Here is a 27604-nt window from a genome sequence, read left to right on the forward strand (position 1 = left end):
ATGACGGAGAGCACACTGGCCTCATGAATCCCCCTAAGGCCTAGATCCAGCTTGCGCTCTGATGGATCCTTGAGGTGGGCATCCGAGTCTTTCGGGTTCAAGAACGGATTTAGTAAATTGACTATGGGGGTGTTGACCAGAGGAACCTTGAGTTGGTCCATGATGTGTTGTTCCAACGTATAGTATTTGTTGGCACTTGCAACTGATTTCTTGAACTGCAGCGGGGCATCAAATTTGGACTTGATCACTTTAGGCAACAGTGATGGAAGTTTTAGCACCCTTGACTTGGGTTTCGGGTCTGGACACATAGCCGAAATTCTAGAAGCTGATGGGGCTGGAGGATCTTCTGGAGAATTTAGGTTCAGAGCTTCCATTGCCTTGCACAGGAGTGGAAGGAAATGAGCCTCCTGGAAAATCCTATTGGTCACTACTTCCTCTGACTCTGAATCTCCATTCCATTCTTCCTCATCGAGGACCATCAGCTCATTGTCTGGGTCCACTGTTGCCTCCTCCTGAAGTTGAGGATGCCTGCCCTGTGAGGCAGCGTAAGGATCCAGTGATGCCCTGCACAGTGGTTGGAGCACGTTTGAAGAATAGCGGAGTGAGGCCCTGCGCCACTTGTGCTCTTGAAGGTGGCAGAGTGGGTGCTGTGGCTGGTGTGTCCTGTGCGGGGTATCGAACCTCAGCCGCTGAAGTGGAAAGATCTCTGGCTAGATCCATTAGGAGAGAATCTCTCAGCTGTTCCTTTAATTGTTGTAGCATGTGTGGTGATAACTGAAACTGTAGAGGTTGAGCATGAGAACAGTGTGGATTGTGCACCACCCCCTGAACTTGGAGTTTCTGACGTGAAGAGGGTGAAACGAAGGATGCTTCACCCCTCTTCTCCTGTAATGCTTGGTGAGATGTAGCTGTCTCGAGGAAGCCTTCAAACTCCTCAGGAGAAGACAATGTAGAAAAAATCGCCTCCAGGGTGGCTGAAATTGGATGCCTTCCTCCTCAGATAGGGATTCCAGGTCCCTCTGTGACCTGCACATGTTGCTATGAGCTTCCTTTGGTGCAGCCCCGTGTATCACCAGCAGAGCTTGTAAGTAACTCGTTATTTTTAACAAGTTACTTGTAATTAGTTACAATTTTAGATAACGAGTGGGTAATTCCATTACATTTGGCAAGTAAAGGAACGACTAGTAATTTCCCTACTTTTCAGCTGCAACTTTAACGTTTCCACATTAGGTTGGACGTTACTTGGGGGTGGGAACAAGGGGAAGTCAGCTCCTGGCTGTGATTGGTTAACACAAGACATGTGCCTCACACTGATTGGACCTCTGCGCAGACTCTCTCTTCCCTCGTGATCTGTGTTAGGAGGCACGAGGGAAGAGGTGAATAGGCAGGGCCTGCTACCGTCTGACTCTGAGAGGAAAAAATGGACGCCGGAGGAAAAAGCCAGGGCAAGCAGCAGAATGGCGAAGAGCTGTGGAGGTGAGTGACGATGATTTGTGTGTGTGTGTGTGTGTGCCCCGGTGTGTGTGTTTTCGGCTGGAGTCTCTGGTTTGGGGGGGGCCTCCGGCTCTCTGGCTACCACCCCTTACTCTCCGGACTCTCCGCAATTTAAAAAAAAAAAGTAAGTTTCCAGGTGGTCTAATTCCCAACATATACACCAAAACGTAAACCCCCCCTGCACAACTTTTTTTTAAACAGATCCATGCTCTAGCTACAACTCCCATCAGCCCAATCCAGTGGTTGGATTGTAGTTTTAAAAAGTAACTTTTCAAAGCTCTGGCTGTAACCCCGACATTTCATGATTGTAGCCAATGACGCCAGAGTTGTGACTTGTTGATCCAGGCATGCCTAGGCTGAACGTCAGAATATGGTGGCTTTGAGTTTTTTGCAGTTTGCGTAAGTAATATGGCTTAATGTTTTTTTTCCTCTTCTGTCCAAGAGTCAGACCCTGGGCTATGAAATATGAAAGTATTTAATCCAATATCTGCTTTTCTGGGAGTAAAGCCATTTCTGGGAGTAAAGCATGTACCTGGAGTAAACCCCATTGAACTCCATTAGGACTTGCTTTTGAGTAGACATGGTTAGGATTGTGCTGTAAATTAATGGGACTTGTGAGTAAACATAGTGCAGACTTGTGTTTGTGTTGTAAATCTCTCTCCCTCCAACCCTATTTTTAAAGAAATTAGGCAGGGTTTATCACAGTTTTTATTATGTAGGAAACTAATACTCATTTTTTTAAAAAATGAATGAAGTTTATTTATTTATTTATTTTTATTATTTGATTTATATCCCACCCTTCCTCCCAGTAGGAGCCCAGGGCAGCAAACAAAAGCACTAAAAACACTTTAAAAATCATAAAAACAGACTTTAAAATATATTAAAACAAAACATCTTTAAAAACATTTTTTTTAAGAAAAAGTTTAAAAACATATTAAAAAGCAATTTCAACACAGATGCAGACTGGGATAAGGTCTCAACTTAAAGGACTTGTTAAAAGAACAAGTTCCTTATCACTTGAGGCTGCAGTTTTCCCTGGTTGAGTAAGCCCCATTTAATACATTGGGACTTGCTCCTGAGTAAACAAACATAGAATTGCACTATAAATATCTTTACAGGTTATATAAATAAACATATTTCATAGTCATGCTTATATAAATATTTTCATAGAATCATAGAATAGTAGAGTTGGAAGGGGCCTATAAGGCCATCAAGTCCAACCCCCTGCTCAAAGCAGGAATCCAAATCAAAGCATTCCCAACAGATGGCTGTCCAGCTGCCTCTTGAATGCCTCCAGTGTCGGAGATCCCACTACCTCTCTAGTAATTAGTTCCAATGTTGTATGGCTCTAACAGTTAGGAAGCTTTTCCTGATGTCCAGTTGAAATCTGGGATCATCGAGAAGAGATCCCGGCCCTCCTCTGTGTGGCAACCTTTCAAGTACTTGAAGAGTGCTATCATATCTCCCCTCAGTCTTCTCTTCTCCAGGTTAAATATGCCCAGTTCCTTCAGTCTCTCCTCATAGGGCGTTGTTTCCAGTCCCCTGATCATCCTTGTTGCCCTCTTTTGAACCTGTTCCAGTTTGTCTGCATCCTTCTTGAAGTGCAGAGACCAGAACTGGACACAGCACTCAAGATGAGGCCTAACCAGTGCTGAATAGAGGGGAACTAATACTTCACATGATTTGGAAACTATACTTCTGTTAATGCAGCCTGATATAGCATTTGCCTTTTCTGCAGCCACATCACACTGTTGCCAACCCTGCTTGGATATTGATGTCTTTGCAGAAGAACCCTAGTCAAGGTTTACCAACAGCACAGTCCAAACTATATCTACTTAGAAGTCAGTCCTGTTGAGTTCTATGGGGCTTAATCCCTTAGTAAGTGTGTTTAGAACTGCAGCCTTCAGGAGCCTCCATCTTTACTCCCCAAAGCTCCCATCTAACATCTCCACAACACTAGGCTCCTTTGTCTCTGCTGTGGCCTTCTGGTGACTGCCCTAGCCTGAAGGCACTTAACCCTTCTTGCTGAAAGCAAGTAGGCTAGATTAAATGTTCCCTACCCAGGCTCATATATATAAAAGATAAAAGATAAACGGCATTTTGTCAAAAGTATTTTTGTCTACATTTTATACCTCATCCTTGGTTTTCCAAGCTTGGCATGGAATGCTTCTCATACAGAATTAATTTGAAATGCTGCATATTTATTATCATAATCATCATATTCAAAATAAAAAATATATGTACCACCTTCAAGTTGATTCCAACTTATGGTGACCCTATGAATAGGGTTTCCATGAGGCTGAGAGGCAGTGACTGGCCCAAGGTCACTCAGTGAGCTTCATGGCTATGTGGGGATTTGAACCCTAGTCTCATTTTGTTCTCACAACAACCCTGTGAGATAGTAGGTTAGACTGGCCCAGGCAGGGTTATTCAGTGAGCAAAAATGATGCAAATAGGATCTCTTTTAATTGTGCTATCGACCTGCTTACTTCCACTCTGACTGGGGCATCTTGCAGCATGGGGAAGAGATGGGGGCACATCACAGCTGAAGTTCACCCATATAGGAGCATTATCTCTTGTTTATTACAGAGACGCCTGTTGCAGGTTTTGCTGCTGAGAGCAGCAGTCAGTTAGTGCGGCCACTTGAGTCACAGCTTGTTGATCCTGAGGAGGCAAAACTAGAAAGTGAGGTTCAGAAAGGAGGCCCTGTGCACGAGGAGGAGGAGGGCATGAAGCAGTGACAGTTGCCCACAGCCACATCTGCAGAACAGCAAGTACCACGGTTTGGCTTTGAGAAAGCTTGTACATTTGTGAGCCAGAGTGGGAAAAATGTTGTTGTACGATGCAATTACTGCCTTCCAAGGATCAAAAATCTGAGATCAGCTGTTTCCTCCTCATCCAATGTGAAGAAACATTGTGAGGTAAGCCTTTGTCATGCTGGTCCTCAAAGAGTGTCCATTGTCTATTTATGTTTAAATTGTGAAGTTCCTCTTCCATTTTTTCTTGGATTCATGCTTTGTTCTTCTTCCTCAGAGGGCACACCCTGAGAAGCTGAGAGCAATTGAAAAAGCAATAAAGGCAAGGAGACGTGGCCTTCCTGAACCAATGCATGACACCCCTCCTCCCAAAATGCTGAAGCAGCAGCAGACAACCCTTGAGAGGTGGGGATCTGGCAGGGAGCCTGTCACCCAGAGCAATCTCGACAGGAGAATCAATGATTTCATTGTAGAGGAGACATTACCACTTCAGACTGTGGACAAACCATCATTCATTAATCTGGTTCGCATTGGACTCCCCAAAGATCTCACCATCATATGTGCCAAGACTCTGAGAGACAGAATTGAGAAGAGAGCATGCCACATGAGAGAAACTCTTGCAAACCGAATGGGTGCTGTGGCATATATAGCAACCACTGCAGATTGTTGGACCAATGGCAAGAAGAGTTACTTTGGGGTAACAGCCCACTGGATCAACCCAACTACCCTGAAACGTGAGGTCGGGGCCTTGGCTTGTAAGCGTCTGAAGGGGCGCCATACATACGATGTCCTTTCAAAAGCACTGCATGATGTACATGTGCAGTACAGGATCCACAACAAAGTTATGTGCACTACTACAGACAATGGCTCCAACTTTGTGAAAGCGTTCAGAGTTTTCATGGCCAAAGAACCAGTGGAAGCTGCAGGCACCAGTGACGATGATGGTGATAACCAGGAGGAGGAGGAGGCTGAGGTGGAGTTTGTGCCTATCTGTGAGATCCTGGACACAGGACCTGAGGCAGAGGAAGAAGCTGCAGACTCAGGAGAGGATTTTGTTTTACCACCACACCAGAGATGTGCTAGCCACACCCTCAGCCTTGTGGCAACACAAGACATAGAGGCCATGCTTTCTGACTCCTCCAAAAGTAGTCTTCTTGGTCCTTTCAAGAAACAGTTTCGTTCCTTGATGGGAAAGTGCAGCAAGTTGTGGTCCAAGCAGAACCAGTCAGCACAGATTGCTGAGTATATCCATGCGCAATGTGGTGTGTATCTGAAGGTACCGAATAAGACCAGTGGAATTCCACCTTTGATGCGTTGAAGCAACTACATGAGCTCCTGTCAACTGTGTCACTAAAAATGCACACCATAGTGGACCAGTGCTCCTTGTCCAGGATCACAGCTGCTGAGATTGAAGTGGTACAGGAATACACAGAGATTATGGAGCCACTAGCCCAGTCCCTAGATATCCTGCAACGGGAGAACGGCATGTTCATGGGGTATTTGCTACCAACGCTCTGCAATCTGGACCGCAAGTTAGAAGGACTGGAAAACAAACCTGAGAGGTACACATACTGTTTTCAGCTGCTGAGAGGTGTGCGCGAAGCCTTGAGAAAGCGGTTTGCAGCTATCTGGGAGGACAAGAGGCTTCTTCTGGCAGCCTGCCTACACCCTCGCTTCAAACTAGATTGGCTGGAATCGTGTCAGGCCGCCACCCATACCAACAAGTAAGAACATTAGGGAAGCCCTTTGGGTGGATTACTCCAAGGGAAATGTTGTCTCAAGGGAGGCATCAGAGGGCTTAAGTTGGTAGGCAGGGGCTGGGCCTTTTCTTCCTGGGGCTCCTCATCACAACCTTGGGTTGCTGCAGGTAATCCTTAAGGGTCTGCTGTGCTGCCCCATGAGTGTGGTGACTTGGTCACCTTCCCACCTTCCATGTCATCATCCACAGGCTCAGGCTGGACCCTGAACCAGGGGACATGACAAGCATCAGGAAATGAAGAGCAGATGATGGTTTCCTAACGTATATGTGTTAACGTATCCTCTCTCTTTCTTAGATACACAATGGAAGCCTTGTTGAAAGCTGAAATAAAGATGGGTGTACTTAATGAGGACAGTGATCAGTCTTCAGATAAAGACCAGGAAGGAGATGACTTAGAAGATGACTTCTTTAACTTTCTGCCCCAGGGCAAGAAGTCAGCAGTGGACACTGCTGAGGAGGAACTGGTGAGGTACCTGAGGTCTCCCAGCAGGGAAGTGTCATCACTCCATGACTTTCCACGTGTGCTGCGGTGTTTTTTGCAGCACAACACAGGCATGCCTTCAAGCGCCGCAGTAGAACGCCTGTTCAGTACTGGTGGCAACGTAATGACTGTAAAAAGACATTCCTTGTCTGACATGCTCTTTGAGCATCTTGTTCTTTTGAGACATAACAGAAACATATTATAAAAGCATTTCAAGTGTAAAATTTGATTTCAAGAGTTGGGGTATCTTCATTGCTTGGGGGGATGTGAGATTCTGTTATGCCATTATGTTAATCTTATGGATAATTTTTTTTATTCTACTACCCCCTGTGTGTGTGTGTTTATTTTTAATATTGTTTTAGGCTTCTTAGATGTGCAGCAGCCAAGGCCAGCACCTTGTAGGAGTTTTTTAAAAAAAGTAACTGAAATGTAATTGTAGTGATTACTTTTGAGAAAAAGTAAAGTAAACAGTTACTTTCAGAGCAATTGTAATTGTAATGGTAATTACTACTTTTTGGGCCAAGTAATTGTAACTGTAATTTATTACTTTTTAAAAGTAATCTTCCAAGCTCTGATCACCAGGCCGTTGCCTGTCATGACTGATTCCCCTACTTCTCTTAGGTGCCAGTCGTTGTGGAGCCACCCTGCCTGCAACAGTACATGCCTCAGCCACCTCGTGCCTGCTGGGAGAGGGACGGGCTATGGCTACCTCCGCCTGGGATTCAATAGAACCTAAAGGCCCTAGGGCCTGGTTGGATAATGGCGGAGGCACAACTTCCATTGCAGTGCAAGGATGATGTGATTTAGGTTTCTTTGGTGGGTGGTCTGATTTGCATGTTGCCTTCTCCATGGGCACAAACCACGCTGTAGGTCTTATGGGGGCTAAGGGCTGTGATAATAGCCAGGGCAGGTGCTTACGAGCTACCGGGGGGGAATATGCTTCCCCCACAGCTGGAGCGTCCCGCTGAGGCCTTCCATGGGTGAGATGATGGAGGAGGGGGTGGCAGGCACTCGGCATCCTGGGGAGCACGCTGCAAGAGGCGTCCTTGCTCACGCCATGAAAGGAGGAGGCTGGCCGAGTGATTGGCGGTAGGCAGGCACAGATGCACCTGAGAAATGAGGCTTGTGGGGGAGCAGAGTCCAACGAAGAAGACAGTGGTCTAACAGCCGAAGCGGTGGGGTGGCTGGTTCGCGGTTGGCTCAGTGCTGCCACGAAGTCTTGGGGGGGAGAAATGTAAAATGACAACCTCCTTTTTTTTGTTTTAAACAAGACACACGTAGGAAAACAGTAAAGGAAGGAAAAGGTATAGACACACAATAGGAAAAAAACACCAAACTATACAGGCCTGAATGCAGAGAGGAGCTAGATCAACTGTTCTTGGTGGAAGGGAGAAGAGAAACTGAAATAAGAGCTGCGCAGAGCAGGAAGTCCTTATATATAAAAAAAACCTCTTTAGCATTCTTCTGCCTTCAACCGCTAGGTGGAGCTAACTACCCACCTGAGATCAGCTTTTCCATGCACAGGAGAATAATTTTGTGCACTCAAATATTCTCATGTACAAAGATAGCAAAAACTTAATTTGCATGAGTAATCTATCATCCTGCCATCTGATCATCAACTTAACAAATGCAGGATATATGCAAGACGATAATTTGCATTTAATGCAAAAGAGACTGTAAGGCGTGTAGAGCCCGTTTATCAAATCATACAAAAACTCAACACATTTTGATCAGTGACACCTTTCTTAGAGGAATAGCTGTAGCTACATTTCAGTTCAAATTCATATTACTACCCTAGGTTCAGAAAGCTACACTCTGGTTTGCACATAAAGCAGTTGATTGGGCATAAACCAAAACTGACACTCAAGACATTAAGGAAAACTAATTTTGCTATTAAACCTGAGAAATTACTCCCCCCTCACCCGCTAATTACAACAAAATGCATTTTGTTGTATTCAAAATTAACTTTGGGAGAGGGAGAAAGAAGGACCTGATGAAAATGATAGCTACAGCCACTGCATGACAGCTGCTGTTCCATCCAAAGAGATGCACAACACAACTGCTCACACAACGTGAACAGGATCAACCCATGATAGCAGGACGCAATCATGTCGCACATTATGAAGAATTTAGCTGAAGTGGGTGGAGATGTCTTTGTCCCTCACCTCAGTCAGTTCTATCCACACTCCCTCACTGTGGGTAGAGCTATAGCCAAGGCCCATAATAGTGCTGTCTAGACTTAATTTCTTTCTTTCTTGCATTTACTTCCCTCCATCCATCCTGAAGGAGCTCAGGGTGGCAAACACATCGACAAAACAATTTAACACCACCAAAAGTATCCTAAAAAAGTTCATTTTAATTAGTTTTAATTAGATTCTTTCCCTGCTTCACTCCATACACACCTCCCCCATCTGAATCCAGGAAGTCTTGTATCTTGAGTAGCAAAATTATTTTTCTGCCTCTGGAAGTTACTGGACATAACATGTAAAAAATGGTTACTAGCATGCTGCCTAACTTCTCTACAGTCATTGTTACAGGAAAACGAACAAAACTTAGTTTTGTTTTTCTTATAGGACAAGCATCAGAAACAGAGCTGAAAAGAAAATAGCTAAATAGCACAATATTACCTTCCAGCTGGTGTGTCAGTCTCTCTGATAGGGCTGGGAAAGGAGAAAGTCAATAATGCTGGTGTGACAGAGGTAGATGCTGCACATGTCTGTGCTTTCATCCAGGAGACCATAGATGTATGAATCTCACTGAAGCTAAAGGAAAACATTTTCAGGGAAGAATTAGTAATTCATATCTTCAGTTCCATACCATTCAGTAGTGGACTTTTATGATTAATCAGTTTAAGTTTTGAGACCAGTGAAGTCAGTGACATTATTTCCCATAATGTATGTTTTGCCCTTTATAAGATACCTTTTAAAATATGCCACCTACCTGTACAAAAAGGTTGTAATCATAGCAAGCCTTCTAATAAAGGAGGCATTCCTCTTTGTACTAGGAAAGCAAACATGATTTTACTTTTTACTGAGCTTTATTGCTGTGTATGAACCATACCATGCTCTTAAGACCAAAACAAAAGAGGCCGAGTTAAATGCTGACATTTATACAGAACAAGGTTAGTTGGCAGCCAGCGTGTTCTAATGAAAGCCTGAGAACATCAAATAATTGCTAATAGTTTGTCTAACCAGGAGTTACAGACTGTTGTAGTGCTATGAACACTGGTTGATATCCATCAAGAGAAATGGATAACCATTACAGTACATCAGTTCATTTTGATCATTTTCTTTAAAAAAAATATTCCCTTCTCTTTCTTAAAAAGTGCAACGCAGTTCCATGGCAGAGGGAAGAAGAGAAGGAAGTAAGCATGAGAGTGATGGGATGGCATCCAAATTCTAGTGAAAGGTTCTTATTTCATGTTGTTTCACCAACTCCATTTAAAGAGATATAGAGCCCACTTCCTCCCAAATGCCAGGTTAAAAAAAGAAGTATTTCTCTATCCTGAGCTGACTTAATCCAGATCCCAGAAGGGAGGACCCATGACAGTCTTCATTTGTAGTATAGAAGCCCCTTTATACAGGGCTAAGGAAATATGGTATATACATTCACATGTCATATGCATTCAGTAAGTCGTGTGAAAAAGTGCACGTCTAATATTATCTAACAGGTATGGTACAAATTGAATATTATCTAGAACAGTTTCCAATCGGCAAAATAAATCCTGAGAAGAGAAGACACCATACTGCTTTCTCCCTAGCTTTACAAAAAAATCCATTTGGCTGTAGAGAAATCACTGCAGTGCTCCTGTCAGATACAACTTGTGGATATATACAAAGAGTTCAAAGACTACAATGCGGCAGAAAAACGCTCCGTTTCAGAAAGAAGTGAAATCTTCTTGAACACAAGTAAAAAGGAATCTGCCTGTGAAATAACAGCACAGGCTGTATATAATTAAGTAGACGCTTCATATGCACGTATTTGGCTTATGTGATGGTAAAATTAATTCCTTAAAAGACAAAAACCTTTGATTTCTATTATTACAGTAAGTTAAGAATATCTTAAAAGTTCTGAAGTAGAAATGTGGTAGCATATATGAAATTTTTTGACAATCATGGATGAATACAGAAGGCAGCTGAAATGGTGGCAGTAATATTGCCTACAAAAGGGAAAAAACCCTGTCAATCATTTTTCTTTGACAAGAAAAGTTATTGTCTGATATAGTGCAATTTGGGGGGGGAAGGTTGGAAACCTCACAGAAAATAAGCTAGAGCTCTTTTTACTGATATTCAGGAACCAACTCCTAAAAAAAGATTTTATTGGATGTTTATCTGACGCGTTCCTAAGGTAACTGTGATAAACAGAATCCTCTTATCTCAAGAATCAACGAACAAAGAAAGCAAAAAGGGAGAGGCCGTGGAAGGAATCTACACCAATTCTTCAGTAAAAATCAGTCTTGTTCTCCCAGAACTGTCATAAATTGTTTTTAAAAATGTTTTTAAATTTGTATATTTGTTTTTAATGTTTTTAATTGTTGTAAACCGCCCAGACAGCTTCGGCTATGGGGCGGTATACAAATGTAATAAATAATAATAATAATAATAGTTGTCAAAGTCAGCAGGCAATAGGCATGGAACTCATGCGATTTTAAAATGTTGTTACTATAAAAACTGATATAATATACTTTAAATTTAATATGCAATCAAGTACTCTAAAGGCACCAGGAAATATATGTCCCTTGCATATTAAATGTTCTCTGGTATATGAACCTCTGCTGTTGGATGGGGACACAGAAAGGAAGACGCTGTATCCGTCAGTCTCTTAGAATTTTGCAGTAGGGTGATCATGATTCAAGGGCAGAAGTTCTTTACTTTGATGAAAAGCAGAAATCCTTTTTGGAAGCAAGAGATTACCCACTCATACAGTACTTGAGACATACACAAAATACTACATTGTACAAAAGCACAGCCAGTTTACACGGCAAACATTTCTTTAAATGTAGACTGTAAACCTCTCAGTGAATCAACTAATTCAATCATCTTTCATGCCATTCTGGTGATACATTTGTGGCATAACTCTACTGCAGTTGTCCAGACTAAAGCATTTGAAAATGATAATTTAGCTGTAAGGAAATGTAAGTTATTTATTCCAGCAGATTACTGATTTAAAGGGGATGCTGAACTAGCTTCAGTTGTGAAAACTGCAAAGTCATGCCTCTCAGAGGCCTCATCTTAGACAAGATGTCTTCCCCCAGAATTCTTTGCCTCAAAGTCATTTTAGAAATCAGGTGTTCTTGACAAAGATGACTATTAAATGCTAGTTCTAGCCACAAGGAAATGAAGGACTGTTCTGAGCCCTCAAATCCAGACCTGACCTTCAAGTATTGAGTGCCACACAGCTTAAGGAGCTTGCCTACTCATTTCTTCATAATCCCACCTTGAAATACAGACCCTATACAAGCAATTTGGATCGTGACATACTGTGGCCAAGATTGCATGTTCACGGTAAACCATTTTACCATGGCAAATGAGGCTTCTGACTACAGGCTCTTCAGAAGGCGCACAGCAGTTTTAGAGGCATGAATACCAGTCAAATCTGATTCTGATCAGGTGGGGTCTTTGTCATAACACAAGAAAGAGCAAAAACCATAGCAGTAACTTTTAACAAGCAATCAGCCATATAGGCTTCCTTCTGGGCACTTTGAATTGCAGTAAAAGATCCACTTCTTTAAAAAGGCTTAGTATTATTCAATTTCTACAAAAGGTTTCACCCAGAATAGAATGTTTCCCTGGGCTACACAGCACAGAAACACTATTGCAAGTTCACCAGTCTTCAATCTTCCACTGTGACTGCTACTGTGATTCCACATTTCTCTTTTCCAAATGATTGCACAGAGGGTTGAACTTTTAGATGCTATATTATTGGGGGACGGGAAGACATTGCACTAACTGGACTGCATAAGAGCTCTAGGTTAATTATAACAATGTGTTCTATTTTCTATTCTAAAATGCTAAGATACTGACACTTTCCCAAACGCAAAACAAACCTAATGCCAAATGTTACCCCACTTTATGGGCACAAAGGACTGAAAAAGGGGACTGGACAAGATTAGATTAAATGGGGTGGGGGATTTAACTAAGCTGGAGTGTGAATGTATGTGTGTGTGTGGATGGAAAGTGCACAGAGTGCCTGTTTCCCTGGGCTGTTTTTCCAAGAACGGAGGGAGAGTGAAACAGCAATCTAGTAAACTATACAGGGATCCCTTCCATGCATGATCACTATTGTCCTCTAAAATGGTCCATTTCAGATGCTGTTGGCTGATATATTTCACAGTAATTATACCACAGAATTAAGGGTTTATTATTTTAAGCTGTACCTTAGAAGAGACATTATGCTATACAAGCATTTGTCTTGCAACATCAGCTTTAATAATTAAACTTAATATTATTAGTTACACTCTTGTCATGTTTTTCATTTACTTTGGAGAGTTTCATTAGAAAAAAAACAAAATCTCTTCAGAAGAAAGAGAAGGAGAAACAGGGAATACTGCTTTCCATTTTCTTTGGGGTTGGTGAATACTTCATCCATGACTACAAGAAATCTGTACCTCTGGAGATTTTTATATAGCAGGCCTGCCTTGAAATAGAAATAATGTTACTTACGGATTTGCTGTCCTGTCTGTTAAGTCACCACTGTCAGTTACAAGCTGATTTTTCTCTGCCTCTGGAGGGCTGCTGGGGACAGCAGCAGTAGGAGACTGAGAAGACAGGGAATCCATGCTACCAGTGAGTGTGCATTCTTTTGGAGGGCTAAGACTGTCACCTGAAGAATGAGCAAGAAATTATTTTTACATATACATATAAGGCAAAACACGATGCACAGAATACCTGCACTGAAACCTAATACTCTATTTTGAAACAGACTCCACTGAATGACTTACTGCCCTGGCTTCAGGCTAAAAACAAATTTAACTATTCATGAAACCCTTGTTCACTAAAACTGGTGGAGAATCATGTCAGGTTTTGACCCATAAAATTAGCATATGGCATTGACATAATTCTGACACCATCTGGATACATTTTCTGGATAAATATGAACAATATTCAACATAGATGCATATTTAATATCCAAATGAAGTAAATACCAGAGGTGCAATATTAGATAGGAGTTAAGAGCCAGCACATATACAGGTACATTACTTGACTATACTTTGGTCAATTATTTCAGTAGAATGTGTGAACTCTCTACACTGTCAGAATTCTGAGGTAATGAATAGAGATATTTAAGCGCAATCAAGGGCTTGCACTTTTTGTTCCAGAGATATCCCTTGCACCTTCTCAGCAATTTCCAAGATACACAGTCATTTTGTTAATGCTTACCACACCACAAAACCAAACACTGGTGAAAAAATTGATCAGAAAATGTCTCTCTAGAGTAGCTGATAATCTAAATTAGCTTGTCATAGCAAGGTAACTTAGAGGAACAGAATCATTCCAGTTCCAGCCTAATTGCACTCTCTGGCATATCAGACCGATTACCTTGGTTTTGTGCATCTGATGCCTTGAGCTGCTGTTTTTTAGATGCTGCAGTTCATATTTGCATGACATGACAAGCGTTCTTGTAGTAAATTAGATTATGTGATATTTCTACATCTAGTTTGCAGGTACAGATTTCACAATACAAAACATATTCTAGGAGATTAAACAGCAATAGAGCAATCTTTTAGAGCAATTCACTTGTTAATTTTTACAACACAGGTTAATATTCATATCTTAAAATCATGTTAATGTGCAATTGGCAGTGAAATATCTTTTTAAAAAAATTCTGGAAGTGCACACTAGAAACAAATGCTCAGATTATAATTACCGCATGTGGTATCAGGTTCAGAGAAGATACCAAGCCAAAACGGGATGCTTAGCAGACCACTTTGGCTTGTATACGATGGAATACTAAGTAGTTCCAGTAGTTCTGCTAGCATAATTTCCCCCTCTCTTCCTCTGTGTGCCCCCTAAATCTGTTCTGGGTTTTCCCCATCCTGTTGGAGCAGAGGGAGGGGGACAGTTCTGTTGCACAACCATAAATCCTTACACTGGTTATCGCCATTTATTTTCATGAACAGTAGAACAGCAGCCTAGATGACTGCCTCAGTTCAGACATAGTGCCATTTTATAGGTGGAATAGCAACATAACAGTTTAAACTCCCCATTACATGCCCCCTCCTGCCTTCTGAAAAGCTTCTCTAAAAGGGTTAGGGACCTTCCTGATTAAAGTTAAGATGGGCTGCGGAAGGCTGGGAAGGCGAAATCTTCAAAATCAGATAGAACCACCTTTTGTAAGCACAATGACGCTCGCAGAAAGTGCAATTCATGTGATTCCCTTCCTTCATGTCCAGCAGCCCACTTGCCACATCCCACACTGCTCAGGAGAGTTCCTTGAAAACAGGCTTTTCAGGAGGGTGAAGACTGGAAAGTCCCCTTGGATGAGCTTCCTTCCATTCATAGTACTCACAATCCAGGTCAATGAAACTAACATGGAAAACCCTATTCCACCAAGGGAGAGCAAGCTCCCATATGCATTACTATGGTAATCCAGCCCTATTGAAATGACTGGATACATCTTCTGATGCAGATGGGAACATTCACTCCTTACTTGAGGCTACTATTGCACATAACCAGGGCTGCCATCCTACGCACATTCTTCCTTGAGCTCAAGTCCAAATGAATTTAATAAGACTTAAGAGTAGAAACTAATAAGATTGTGCAGTAATGATATGACTAGAGCTGAGCTGGGACCATGGTGTTGCTAGCATCCAGTGTGGGAGAAAACAGATACTTCCCATTCCACCTTCAGCATAGTAAGTACACAGAATGTAGTCATAACAATGTGAATGTGTGAAAGGCTTTCTTGTGTTTTTAAACTGCCAAATTTTCCACACCAGTAACAGAAGATTTATAGCTGTAGATTTTGGGTGTGTAGGTTTGTAATAATAGGTTAGAATAGTGATAGAAACAGCAATTGCTGCACTGAGATGTCTGAATAAGCTTAAGAAAAAATCATGGAGTATGAAATTTAAGTCTCTTTATTAAGTCACATTATGATGCAAAGAACAAAACCCACTTCAAAAAGGTCAACAGAAGACAGACAACATGAATTAGATTGAGAAGTAAGAAAGACAAATTAGGTTAGAGTGTCAATACAAGTCAAAGCAAATTAATTTACAGTGTGAAGCAGCACAGATATCAAAACAGCAGCAGATATCAAAAGGGAAGTCTCTCTCTTTCACACACACAAAACATTCTCAAATCCTACAGAAGAAAACTGCACAGGAGATGGTAGTATTCCCTCAATAACCAACGTTAACACAGGTTGTAATTTAGGTCTGGAGAGGAGCAACAACAAAGACAGATATTTGTTGGAATATTTCCTTTGCCACCTTATTTCCAAAGGCACTGCCAGAAATCAACTAAGTGTCACTCAGGTGACTACCATGGCAGGAGACGAGAGTAAATGCTTTGGTTCAGACCATCCTCAGAGAACTCTGTTAACGCTCTCTTCTAACCACCAAGATGTGATCCAGCTGCCAGCAATTTGGGTTGCAATAAACTTTTACAAATCACTTCTAGTTGGTGACACACTTCTTACTATACTATGAATTTTGCTGAAAGAGGAACGCACAGTAGTTTACAATTTAAGGGGCAGCCACATAATCCATTCAAGGTAGTACTGGGCTAACAGCCACCCTCTGAAGCAAGAGGGATCCAATCTGAAGTGCTATCTGGCTTTACTAAAACCTTTGAAAAATTAGTTTGTCTTGAGAACAGCACCACTCACAATCAAGTTTAGAACAACCCTTGCCAAAAGCAGCCACGTTAAAAAGATGCAACTCAAGGAAAGGCCAAGCTCTGAAATGAATTCTACTGACCATGCACTCATGGCTTCTGCAAAACACAGATAAAAATTATTTAACAACTCCAGACTTTTGAAAAAGTTTCAAGTACTGCAATAACCTCTTTCTAGCATGAACAAGGGAGTGAAAAGACTCACTTTAGTTAATTCAAAACAACTAATTTTTAGAATTAGCGCTTAAATGCAGGCTTCCTCATGCCATAAGCAAAAATAAAGGTGTCATTACTGCATGTTATTAGGTTGGAAGCTCCCTTCTGTTTTTTTAAGACACTTTGAAAAAATTACATTACCAAAAATTGCCCTGTCTAATATAAAAAATATGGTTCAAGAAGACACTGGCTGACCTACTTCTGCATTAAGACAAAAAATATTTTCCACATATGGGAATGAAGACCTAATATCTGTATCACATATTAATAATACATATTTTACTTATTTAGCATACAAACCCATATGAACAGTATGGTTTTACTGGTTACACTTGTCTCTCACCCTTCATCCATGAATCACAGAGAACATAATATCCTCAAAACAATCATGAGAGGCAAGTTAAGTGGTGAGACAGCCACCCATTAAAGATGGGCTGTGCCCTCTCGCTAGATTTGCCCTCATTGTACAAGCCCTGTTGTCTTAACAAGAACAGGTGAAAGTTCTGTGCTTAATAGCAGTATTCCCATTCAGCCGTGAAGTTTGCCTTAAACCACGGCAATATATTTGCATATACACTGATGCTCTAACACAGTGGTTCCGAACCTTTATGAGTATGGGACCCCCTTTGTAGCCTCAAAAATGTTCATGACCCCCACATGCTAATTGTTTTAATTTTGGTCTGTTAATTGAAAAAATACATAATGAAGCATTAAATAATGTCACTTTTTATTCATCACAAAAACTAATATGATGATGATAACATTACCGGCCCTTCACCAGAAGGTCCCAAGGCAAGATACAGCAATATAAACAACTTTTAACAAAGTTTGAAGGAAATGAAAGGAAGGACATAAAAGTAAACCACCCAGAGTGGTAAACAGAGCCTGGTTGGTGCCAGGGCATTTGGACTCTGTTTTTAAGCGTTCCACCTGTATACAGTGATGTCCTCTTCAGCATTCAGCTCAGGAAGCTCCATATGACAATAATAATAATAATATGCCTAGCAAACAGAATGTGAAGCTTATGGTGAAGCTTTCCCCATAATTGTATTTCTATACAAGAAAAGGCTCAATTTAATTTCTGTTTAATTTCTGCCTACCACAGCTGCCCTGCTCTCCCCCATTGCCAACTACAACCCATATAAACAACTCAATAATAAAACAACAAAATTTGGGCAACTTAACATATTTTAAAATATTTTAAAATATATTTAAAATGAACATATACATCTGTATAAAAACACACTCAAAGCCTTGACAAACAGCAACAAAAATACACTGAACATGTGCAATTTCACATTTTAAAACTTACTTTACTCATCATTTTTTTGATCACTTACTGCCTTGGGTTAGCCAATAACTCTCAGCCTAACCTACCTCGTATGGCTGTTGCTCCAGCGAATTCTATAGGACTTACCTCTGAGTAGGCTTGGTTAGGACTGCAGCCTATGCCCTTGTATTGTAGACATATTTTTTTTACTTCCTTTGACCAGAATGATGCATCTTTGAACTAAAAAGCTCCATCCTGCCCCCCTCCGGCAAGTTGTACAGCTTCAAAGCTTCAATAGAATCTTAGTCTGGTTTGATCACTGCATTTGATCTACCTGGGAGTAAGCCCCGTTAAATATGAAGAAACTTACTTCTGAGTAGACATGTATATATTGAACTATAAGTTAACTATACAGTGAATTTTTAATAAATGCCCAGGTGTGTATTCATGGGGGAATGCTCCAGGACTCCATCCTGTTGTATTTTTTTTGGCAGAAGGACCCCTCCCAGGGTCCCCCATCTCTACAGCCACAGCCAATCAACTTGATCAATCTTCCCTCACTGCTGCTGACAAAAAAGAGGGGAGAGAGGTGCTGGAGCTTAAGTAAGCATAGCTGGCCCCACTCACTTGAGTGCTGTGCTATTCAGCTCTCTGTGTGGCAGGAACTGTCTGTGCCAACTGGAAGGAAAGAGGTGGAAGCGACTGTGTGCACACGCAGTGCAGGCTCACAAGTAGTGGTGCACAGCCCAGCCATTAATTAATTTTTAAATTAAGAAATAATTCTTTTCTTGGTTCCTTGTGAGCCCCCTAGGATGACTTCCGAACCCCCAGGTTGGGAACCACTGTTCTAACATATTCCTACTTATTTTTCACAGAGACATGCCTTCTGCAGTCAACCACCCATTGCCTCATCTTCATATCTCTGTCCCAAATTTGCCCCCATGGTAAGAGGCAGAGGCTTCATAAGATTACATGGTAAGAGGAAGGAAGTTTGGATGATAAAGCACTCACTTCCCAAGGAGAATGCTCTGTTTGTGTCACTGCAGTTTTTGCTGCTGAGGTGCTGCACAAATGCCCTTGGTTCATCTCATGAAATCTCTTGTTTCACTCTAAGGCTGGTTACTCACAAAGAACTGCTGTTCTATAGTAGGATGGAACTGCGTTACTAGGTAGCTCTCTGGCTGGCTGGAATAATATCTATCCACACCTAACATACATTGAAATAAAAAGAACCTACAGATGTGCAGCGTCCTCCAATGCGAACCTCTCATCGAGCTAGCTAAAAATAAAAGGCTCAAGAAATCACAATCTCATCAAGCTGTGGAAAATAGTTCCCAGCAGAGTCACAGATATTGTGCCAGGGTGTTAAATTAGACCTCATAATTAAAATGCCAAGATATGATAGATCCAAGGGTTATCGTATTAAAAAAAAAAGATACAAGCAGAGCAAGGAGGGGAACTCCATGCTAAATTGAGATTAAAATGACAAGTGGAAGTTCTATCAATTAGATAAAATCAAACAGAAGGGTGAGTATACAATCCAGATTCACCTAGACAAGAGGAAAATGACAGTGAAATGAACTACCAGAGGATTATTCATACCAAAGTAAAGAACGTTAAGCATGCATCTTTTCTTAGGAAAAAAAATGTAAAAAGAAATGTGTATAGAGATTTCTGGTAATATATGTTAAATAGTTTTTGTCTGACCTACTGCCTAAATGGGAAACCAAAAGCATGCCCCCTTTCCTCAAACACTACAGACCTGTATAGACCAGAATTCATGTTTTTAAAGATGTTTTAATGTATTTTAAGGTCTGTTTTTATGATGTTTTAAAGTGTTTTTAGTGCTTTTGTTTGCCGCCGTGGGCTCCTGCTGGAAGGAAGGGATATAAATAAAATAATAAATAAATAAAATAAAACATTTTATTTCAATAGGGAGGTACAACTTTCACTCAGATGAGGGGCTATGAGTACTGAGCTGGGTAGGAACACACAGAGACAGAAGTTTCCTTAAAACGTTATATGAAGGGTTCAATATGCTACTTGACTTAGTAAGAAACCAAGGAACTCACCGAGGATTTCAACAACTGCTATTAACCATTCTTCAAATGGCAATTGAGAATCCTTAAACTGTTTCTGTTTTAATATCCCTAAAGATCTTAATAAGCAGGGGTACAGAATATTTAAGCCATAGGCTATTCATAGCTCCTCAAAATATCACAAAATATAAGGAGTTTAACTTCCTGGAGGTCATTGTTTTGAAATGCTTAGTAAACATAAGCTGTAAAGCCCGATACCTTAATTCAAAATGAACTAAGAGTGTATTAGCAGCTTAGAGACTACCAGTCATGCCACAACAAACAAGTTAGCCTTTAAAGTGCCACTATGCTCTTTGTTGATGCTGTTGCAGGAGACTAACACCCTCCTTGAAATTAATTCAAAATGAATTCAAAAGCTAAAACAATCTCGGAGCACAAAGTATTCCTAAAAAACATATGTCCCTAAAATATACACAGATCATCCACCTACTAATTTTTCACTCCATCTTGTTCTACCACGTGCATGTGGAAATCTTAAAAAAAAAAAAAGCAAGCACACACAAATATGCATACAATTTGGTCAGAGTGAGGAAATTTTCTATTTTAAGACTGAGTGAAAAAGTACAGGAAGCAAGCAGTATCGGTTGCATTTATATTTTAAAGCTAGCAGTCTGACAGCATTGTGTTGCATGTGCTTAGAATTTGTATTCACAACTTTTGTTTGCACCTTTTATTTATCAATAAATGCAGTTGATTTAATAACAGTTTATCAATATGTTCCATCTGTCTGCATAATCCTAAAATTAAAAACTCTCTAATTTCATATTCATGCCTGAAACAATGCTCTGTATGCTAAGCTTATTTTTTATTTATGTACAGATATAATTAACCAGTTGTCTAGAGAGAAACAAGGTGTAGAGACTGCTATACTTTACAAAATTTAAATACCTGTCAAGAACAGCCCATGGCTACAAAGATATAAAAATGGACACTGAGTAAGACTGTATGAAAATAATACAAATGCCATCCTTTCTATCCTGCATCACTGGCAGCCTATTGCATCCTCTTTACCTATTGGTAGGTCATACTTGTACACAATGTTTAATTACTTGATTATACAGTCAAGAGAGTGGCTGTATACTATAGCCAGCGTGGGTTTTTCACATTCCGCAATGTTAAATTGAAAATACCCCCCATGCCATTCAAAACAAAGCTCATTTCAAAACACAACCTTACAAAACTTATAGTTCTGAACTCAGAAACGCTTCCTTAACAACCCTCTCTATTTTCATGGTGATACACAAAACAGTCAGAGGGAATAGAGAGTTCAAAGTCTAAAAAGAGAGAAAAAAACTCAGAGCCCTTTTGGACTTTTTTCTCATAATCTGTTGAAATTCATTAAAAATCAGCCATGTTCACAGAGGACCTGTAATCCTAATACTGACCTTGCCCCGTACTCTGACCTTCATCTTCTGCAGTTTAAAAGTTACAAAAATGCCTGGCTGATTTTTAATTTAATACATTTTGGTTGGCAGCCTATGATAACGTAGGGCATGCTCAGTAAGAACCAACTGTCAGAATTCTAAACACCAGACTCACAGCTGCTGGGCTTGCCTAATCAGGGGGCCCCACCCACATCAGATTTTGATTTCACTTCAGACGGTAATGCTTCCCTCAGAGAATCCTGGGAAGTGTAGTTTGTGAAGGGTGCTGAGAGCAGACTCCTGTTCCACTGAGAGAGCTCCAGTGGCCAGACAAGTTTAACAGTCAGCCTCTCTGATTGAAGGTCTGTGAGGGGAACAGGGCGTCTCCTAGCAACTCTCAGCACCCTTCACTAACTACACTTCCCAGGATTCTTTGAGAAAAGCCATGACTGTCCAAAGTGAAACAAAGGCCTGGTGTGGATGTGGACAGGGAAAGCTCTGGTTTAAATTTGGGTAGGAGGCTACATGTGCCTGCAGTAGAATAAAAAGGTGGGGGAAAGCCTGAAAAAGAATATTGTTCACAATGTTTTCCTTTTGGAAAGGAAAGGATCTTCCCTTCTGCCCAGTGCCCACCCACCCAATCTCCTCCCCTCCCTGCCCCTTCCCTGGGTCAGTGTTGGACTATGACCTGGGAGACCAGGGTTAGAATCCACACACAGCCATGAAGCTCACTGGGTGACCTTGGGCCAGTCACTGCTTCTCAGCCTCAGAGAAAGTCAATGGTGAAACCACCTCTGAATACCGTTTACCATGAAAACCCTATTCAAAAGGTTGCCATAGGTGGGGATCGACTTGATGGCAGTCCATTTCCATTTTCAAACATGATTGCATAGAAATAAATCCAATTGAACTCAAAAAGTATGCAAATGATCAAACCCTCCCTCCCTTCTCCTCCCTCCTATCCACTCCCTCTTGCCCCTTCCCTCCCCCCTTCCTTTGCCCCTCCCTCCCCATCCTCATCCCCTTCCAATTCTCTCCTTCCCCTTCCCGCTCCTCTTCCTCCTCCCCATGGTCAGTTTTACCTATCTTAAGCACGATTGCATGGAAATAAATACCACTGAACTCTATAAGCATGCAAATAATCAAACGTGCCGTCCCCTCCCCCTTCCTTTGCCCCCCTCCAATACGCTCCTTCTCCTTCCCACTCCCACTCCTCCTCCCCCATGGTCAGTTTTTCCTATCCTAACCAAGATTGCACAGGAGTAAATCCCATTGCATGAATAAGCATGCAAATGATCAGACCTGCTTTTCCCCTCCTTCCCCTCCCCTCTTCCTTCTTCCTCCTCCCCTGCCCACTCAAGCCCTCCCTCCCTCCCCTCCAGGTCAGTTTTACCTATCCTAAGCATGATTGCACAGGAGTAAATCGCACTGAATTCAATAAACATGCAAATGATCAAACCCGTCCTCCACCCCTCCCCCTCCTGCCTGCTCCCCTCCGAGTCCTCCCCTCTGTGTTTCCTCCCCTCCCTACTCCTACTCCTCCCCTCCCCATCCTCTGTGGTCAGTTTCACCTATCCTAAGCATCACTGCAGGGGAGTAAATCCCATTGAACTCAATAAGCATGTAAATGATCAATCCATTCTCAGCAAACTTGCACAGGATCCCATTTCTTACCTCCCGGATTAAAAAGCAGGGAAATTCATTAATAGGCAAAAAACCTTGCGGTTTAAGAACGTAGCTATAGCCCACAGCTATTTCTATCGAACTTTAAAAAGCAGGGAAATCGGGCAGCTATAATGAATGCACCAGGGGAGCAGGAGACCTGAACTTCTCTCTGAGATATTGTACTGCCCTACAAACTGGTCAAAATGCAAACACCATTTGGGTTGGTTTTTCACAGTCCAATCCACTTCCTGTGTAGCTTGCAAGAATTTGGTAACGTGCCTCTGAGCATATGGTGAGCGGTGGAAACACCTGCAATCAGCCCAAATAATAGAAATAAGACATGTGCTGTGCTGAACTTGTTTTAGCAGGGAGGAAGCAACATTATTAAGACAGTTGATATAGTTCAGATGGTCACTTTGAATATGTCTGATTTCCTTTGCAATTTTAGTGAAGTTTCCTATAGGAAATTATTTTCTTTTTTTTTCTATTTCTGTGAATATGTGAAGTACAGCAACACTTTGCAAAATTTACACTAAAAAAACCTGCAAACATAATTGTGGAATAATGGCACTGACTTCTGCAGAACAGTCTCCAGTGAACCTCAGGAGTGTCTTAATTTGCACAAAGTAAAACAGTGGGAGGTGAAATATATTCTAGCAAAATGCTAGGTGTGCTCTATGTTTTTAATTGACTGCGCCCACCTTGCCTTAAATGAAGTGGTTTAAACATAGCAGGCTGAAAACATGCATCCTCTTTTTTCTAACAGCTAGAGTAATTGCTGAAGTAGCAACATATTGGAATCAGTCTGATTTTACATCAAACTGCAGTTTCAGATTCTACTGTTAATGCACCCAAAATAGAAATAGAACATAACCTCCAATTTGAAACACAAAAATGCTGTCTTCACCATCATATGACACTGACGGATAAAAAGACTTTGAAATTAATAAAAATAAATTTGACACAGATTTCTAGGATGAATGAGGGAAATAAAATTTTCTAGTTTAGATTACACAGCCCAACAAAAAAAATTTTTTTTTTAGTTGCCAAGGATGTTTGAATGACTTTAGGGTATTTTGGGGGTGCTAAATCCAAAAATGACATTAGTTCTGCTGAATTGGGTCTAGTTTTTGAGATAATGGATACCCCTCAAATGACAATTGTACCCCAATACGACCTGTAGCTGCTGACATATGCAGCAGGGTTTGGTCTGTCTTTTTACTCTTGAACATTGTTTTGCAAGTTTATCCATTGCATATAATATCATATTGATACTTTTTTTTTTTGAAGAGGAATATGAGTTCGTCACGAAGAGGCTGCTTAAACAATCCTAATGCATTCTGCTACATTTGTGGTGAATACACTCTGCAAAAACAAAGAAAAAACATCACTGACTTTGTAAAACAAGCATATCTTGCTTATTTTGGAGTGAAGCTTGGAGATCAAGATAAGTCTTGGGCTCCCCATAAGGTTTGCAAAACCTGTGTAGAGTGCCTACGACAGTGGAAAAATGGAGAAAGGAAACGTTTAAACTTTGGTGTGCCTATGGTGTGGAGAGAGCCGCAAAACCATCACGATGATTGTTATGTTTGTGTTGGGAATGTGAAAGGCTTCAATCGCTACAAGAAACATAAGTGGGAGTATCCTGATTTGGACTCAGCAAGGCGACCTGTGCCACACAGCGAAGACATTCCCATACCAGTGTTTACCTCACTGCCTGACCTTCCATTGTCAGATGTTGAAGAAATGCTGGACGTGGAGTGTAGCACAGGTGGTAGCCCTGGAAGTGGATATGAAGAAAGCTTTTCAACACCTGAGCAGCTCTCCCAAAAGGAACTCAATGATCTGATACAAGACCTCAGTCTGTCAAAGCAAGCATCTGAACTTTTAGCATCCAGGCCAGAGCTTGGAAAAGTTACTTTTTTGAACTACCACTCCCATCAGCCCAATACAGTGGCCATGCTGGCTGGGGCTGATGGGAGTTGTAGTTCAAAAAAAGTAACTTTTCCAAGCTTTGATCCAGGCTAATGGAAAAGAACTGTCTACAGCCGGAAGCTAACATAACAGCTTATCAGACAAGAGAGGAGGGACTTCTTCCATACTTCAGCCAAGATGAAGAACTTGTATACTGCAATAACATTCCTGGACTTCTTCTCCAAATGGGACTACCGGAATATCGACCAGAAGATTGGTAGCTTTTTATAGACAGCTCCACCAGAAGCTTGAAATGTGTTTTATTGCACAATGGTAACCGCTATGCATCTCTTCCAATTGCTCACTCAACAAAACTTAAAGAAGAATATGAAAATATCAAAATGGTCTTGCAGAAGCTCTGCTATCATGAGCACCAGTGGTCTATTTGTGTTGATCTAAAGATGGTGAACTTCTTGCTTGGGCAGCAAAGTGGATACAGGAAGTACCCTTGTTTCATCTGCTTGTGGGATAGTAGGGCAAAGCGAGATCATTGGAAAAAAGTGACATGGCCTTCAAGGGAACACATGACTGTAGGTGCAGCGAACATCATTAACAAGCCATTGGTTGACAGAGAAAAAATCATTCTCCCACCACTCCATATCAAGCTTGGACTGATGAAGCAATTTGTTAAGGCCTTGGACAAAGATGGTGATTGCTTCAAATACATTTGTAGATCGTTCCTTGGACTGACTATGGAAAAACTAAAAGCAGGAATCTTTGATGGTCCTAAAATTTGTAAACTCATCAATGATTTGAATTTCACTAAATTTATGATGTTGAAGATTCTGCCTGGTGCAGTTATGTCTCAGTTGTCAAGAACTTCTTGGGTAACCACAAAGCAGACAATTATGAAGAATTGGTGCAAAACATGCTCACTAACTTTAAACATTTGGGTACTAATATGAGCATAAAGGTACACTATCTCCATAGCCACTTAGACAGATTTCCGGATAATCTTGGTGATTTTAGTGAGGAACAAGGGGAGAGGTTCCATCAGGATATAAAGGTGACGGAGGAAAGGTATCAAGGCAGATGGGACAGATACATGATGGCAGACTACTGCTGGAGCCTCCAACGTGATTGTCCTGATGCCCCACATAAAAGAAAATTGTACACACAGCGTTTTTCTATGCATTAATTGTGATTATCTGAATCAGCTTACTTTGTTTTAATGTTACTGTACTGAATACAACGCCATCAGGTATTTCATGTGTTTACTTTTGTATGATTTGAGACAGTTTCCATGTCATTTGTGGGGCATCCATTATCTCAAAAATTAGAGCCAATCCAGCAAAACCGATGCCATATTCGGAATCAGCAACACAAAGAAACATTAGTAACACAGGAAAGAAGCAAAGTAAGAAGAACACCAACAAACATACAAAAATATAATTCTCTATCTTTGGAGATGGCAGGTGTTGCCACCACTCACCATATGCTCAGAGGCACGTTACCAAATTCTTGCAAGCTACACAGAAAGTGGATTGGACTGTGAAAGACCAACCCAAATGGTGTTTGCATTTTGACCAATTTGTAAGGCAGTACAATATCTCAGAGAGCAGATCAGGTCTCCTGCTCCCCTGGTGCATTCACTATAGCTGCCCAATTTCCCTGCTTTTTAAAGTTTGATAGAAATAGCTGTGGGCTATAGCTACTTTCTTAAACTGCAAGGTTTTTTGCATATTAGTGAATATCTATATTATTAGTATTATTTTAGTACTATTTGCTTTAGCACTATTTGCTTTCCTATATAGTACTTTGGTACTATTCGCAGTATTTGCCAAATATGACTCTTTGGTGCAGTTGAAATGAACATTCAAGTGCACTTGCTCTCTTAATTTATAAACATCTGCTTTACTTTTGGTTCTTATCTTCCATTTATCTTAAAATGTTATAACTGTTGTCAGAGGTCAGATTCAGCTTTAAAGAAAAGAGAGTCCCCTGTTCTCCTTTAGTTCCAGACATATGCAGTACTAAGTCATGTGAACACACTCTCACTTCCTCCTCTCTCCATTTTCTAATTTTAAAAAAATAGAATTTGTGAAATGGAAAACTACTGTAGATTGCCCTGATGACACAAGATATACTGCAACTGAACTCTGCTGCCAAGACAGAAAATATAATTAACATCTTACTGTCATCCAGCTCAAGACACAGATTATATACAGCAATGGGCCTCTTATTACGTTGCCCTTGTCTTCTTGATTGTCGTGGTGGGGCATTTGGAGGAGATACTGGCACAGAGATTGGCTCAGGGAAAGTGGCATCAGGCAGAGTTTGGAAAATCTGCAAAGAGGAGCACAAAGGGCATTACTTATTTACTATGAACAGCAACCTGCATAAACGCAACTGTAAACCATTATCAACTAACATTTGTTTTGGATTCCATTCAAGGCACAAAGGAGCCAAAACTCTATTCTTCAAGCCTTGGGAGTGTGCCATTATTATTTTAAAAAGTACAAAATTATAAATAAGCATAAATACCATTTACATATCAACTGTTCTGCAAATCATTTAATCTACCAACGTAAGTATGTACAACTGTTCTTGCCAGCTGGTAGGGCCCAGTGAAATAAGATTTATTTATGAATCCCAAAGGCAAGGACTAGGTTCTGAAATTTCACTGGCCCATGTATTTCTGCCAGGTCCTTTATCATAATTATCAAACTGAGGATAGAATCATATTT

At 41.0% G+C, this 27604-nt stretch overlaps 1 protein-coding gene across 3 annotated transcripts in view; it reads right to left on the reverse strand.

The window, feature by feature from the left end:
• The window catches only part of ARHGAP10 (Rho GTPase activating protein 10), a 199236-nt gene that overhangs the window by 24000 nt on the left and 147632 nt on the right, over positions 1-27604 (reverse strand). For all 3 annotated transcript variants that reach the window (XM_061584721.1, XM_061584720.1, XM_061584719.1), the window contains 3 exons: positions 27053-27203; positions 13153-13312; positions 9118-9252 (listed from right to left, as the gene is read on the reverse strand). In XM_061584721.1, the coding sequence (XP_061440705.1) occupies positions 9118-9252; positions 13153-13312; positions 27053-27203 (446 nt within the window). The remainder of the gene's footprint in view (positions 1-9117; positions 9253-13152; positions 13313-27052; positions 27204-27604) is intronic.

This window comes from Rhineura floridana, chromosome 9 (genome assembly GCF_030035675.1).
Source record: "Rhineura floridana isolate rRhiFlo1 chromosome 9, rRhiFlo1.hap2, whole genome shotgun sequence".
Classification (NCBI taxonomy): domain Eukaryota; kingdom Metazoa; phylum Chordata; class Lepidosauria; order Squamata; family Rhineuridae; genus Rhineura; species Rhineura floridana.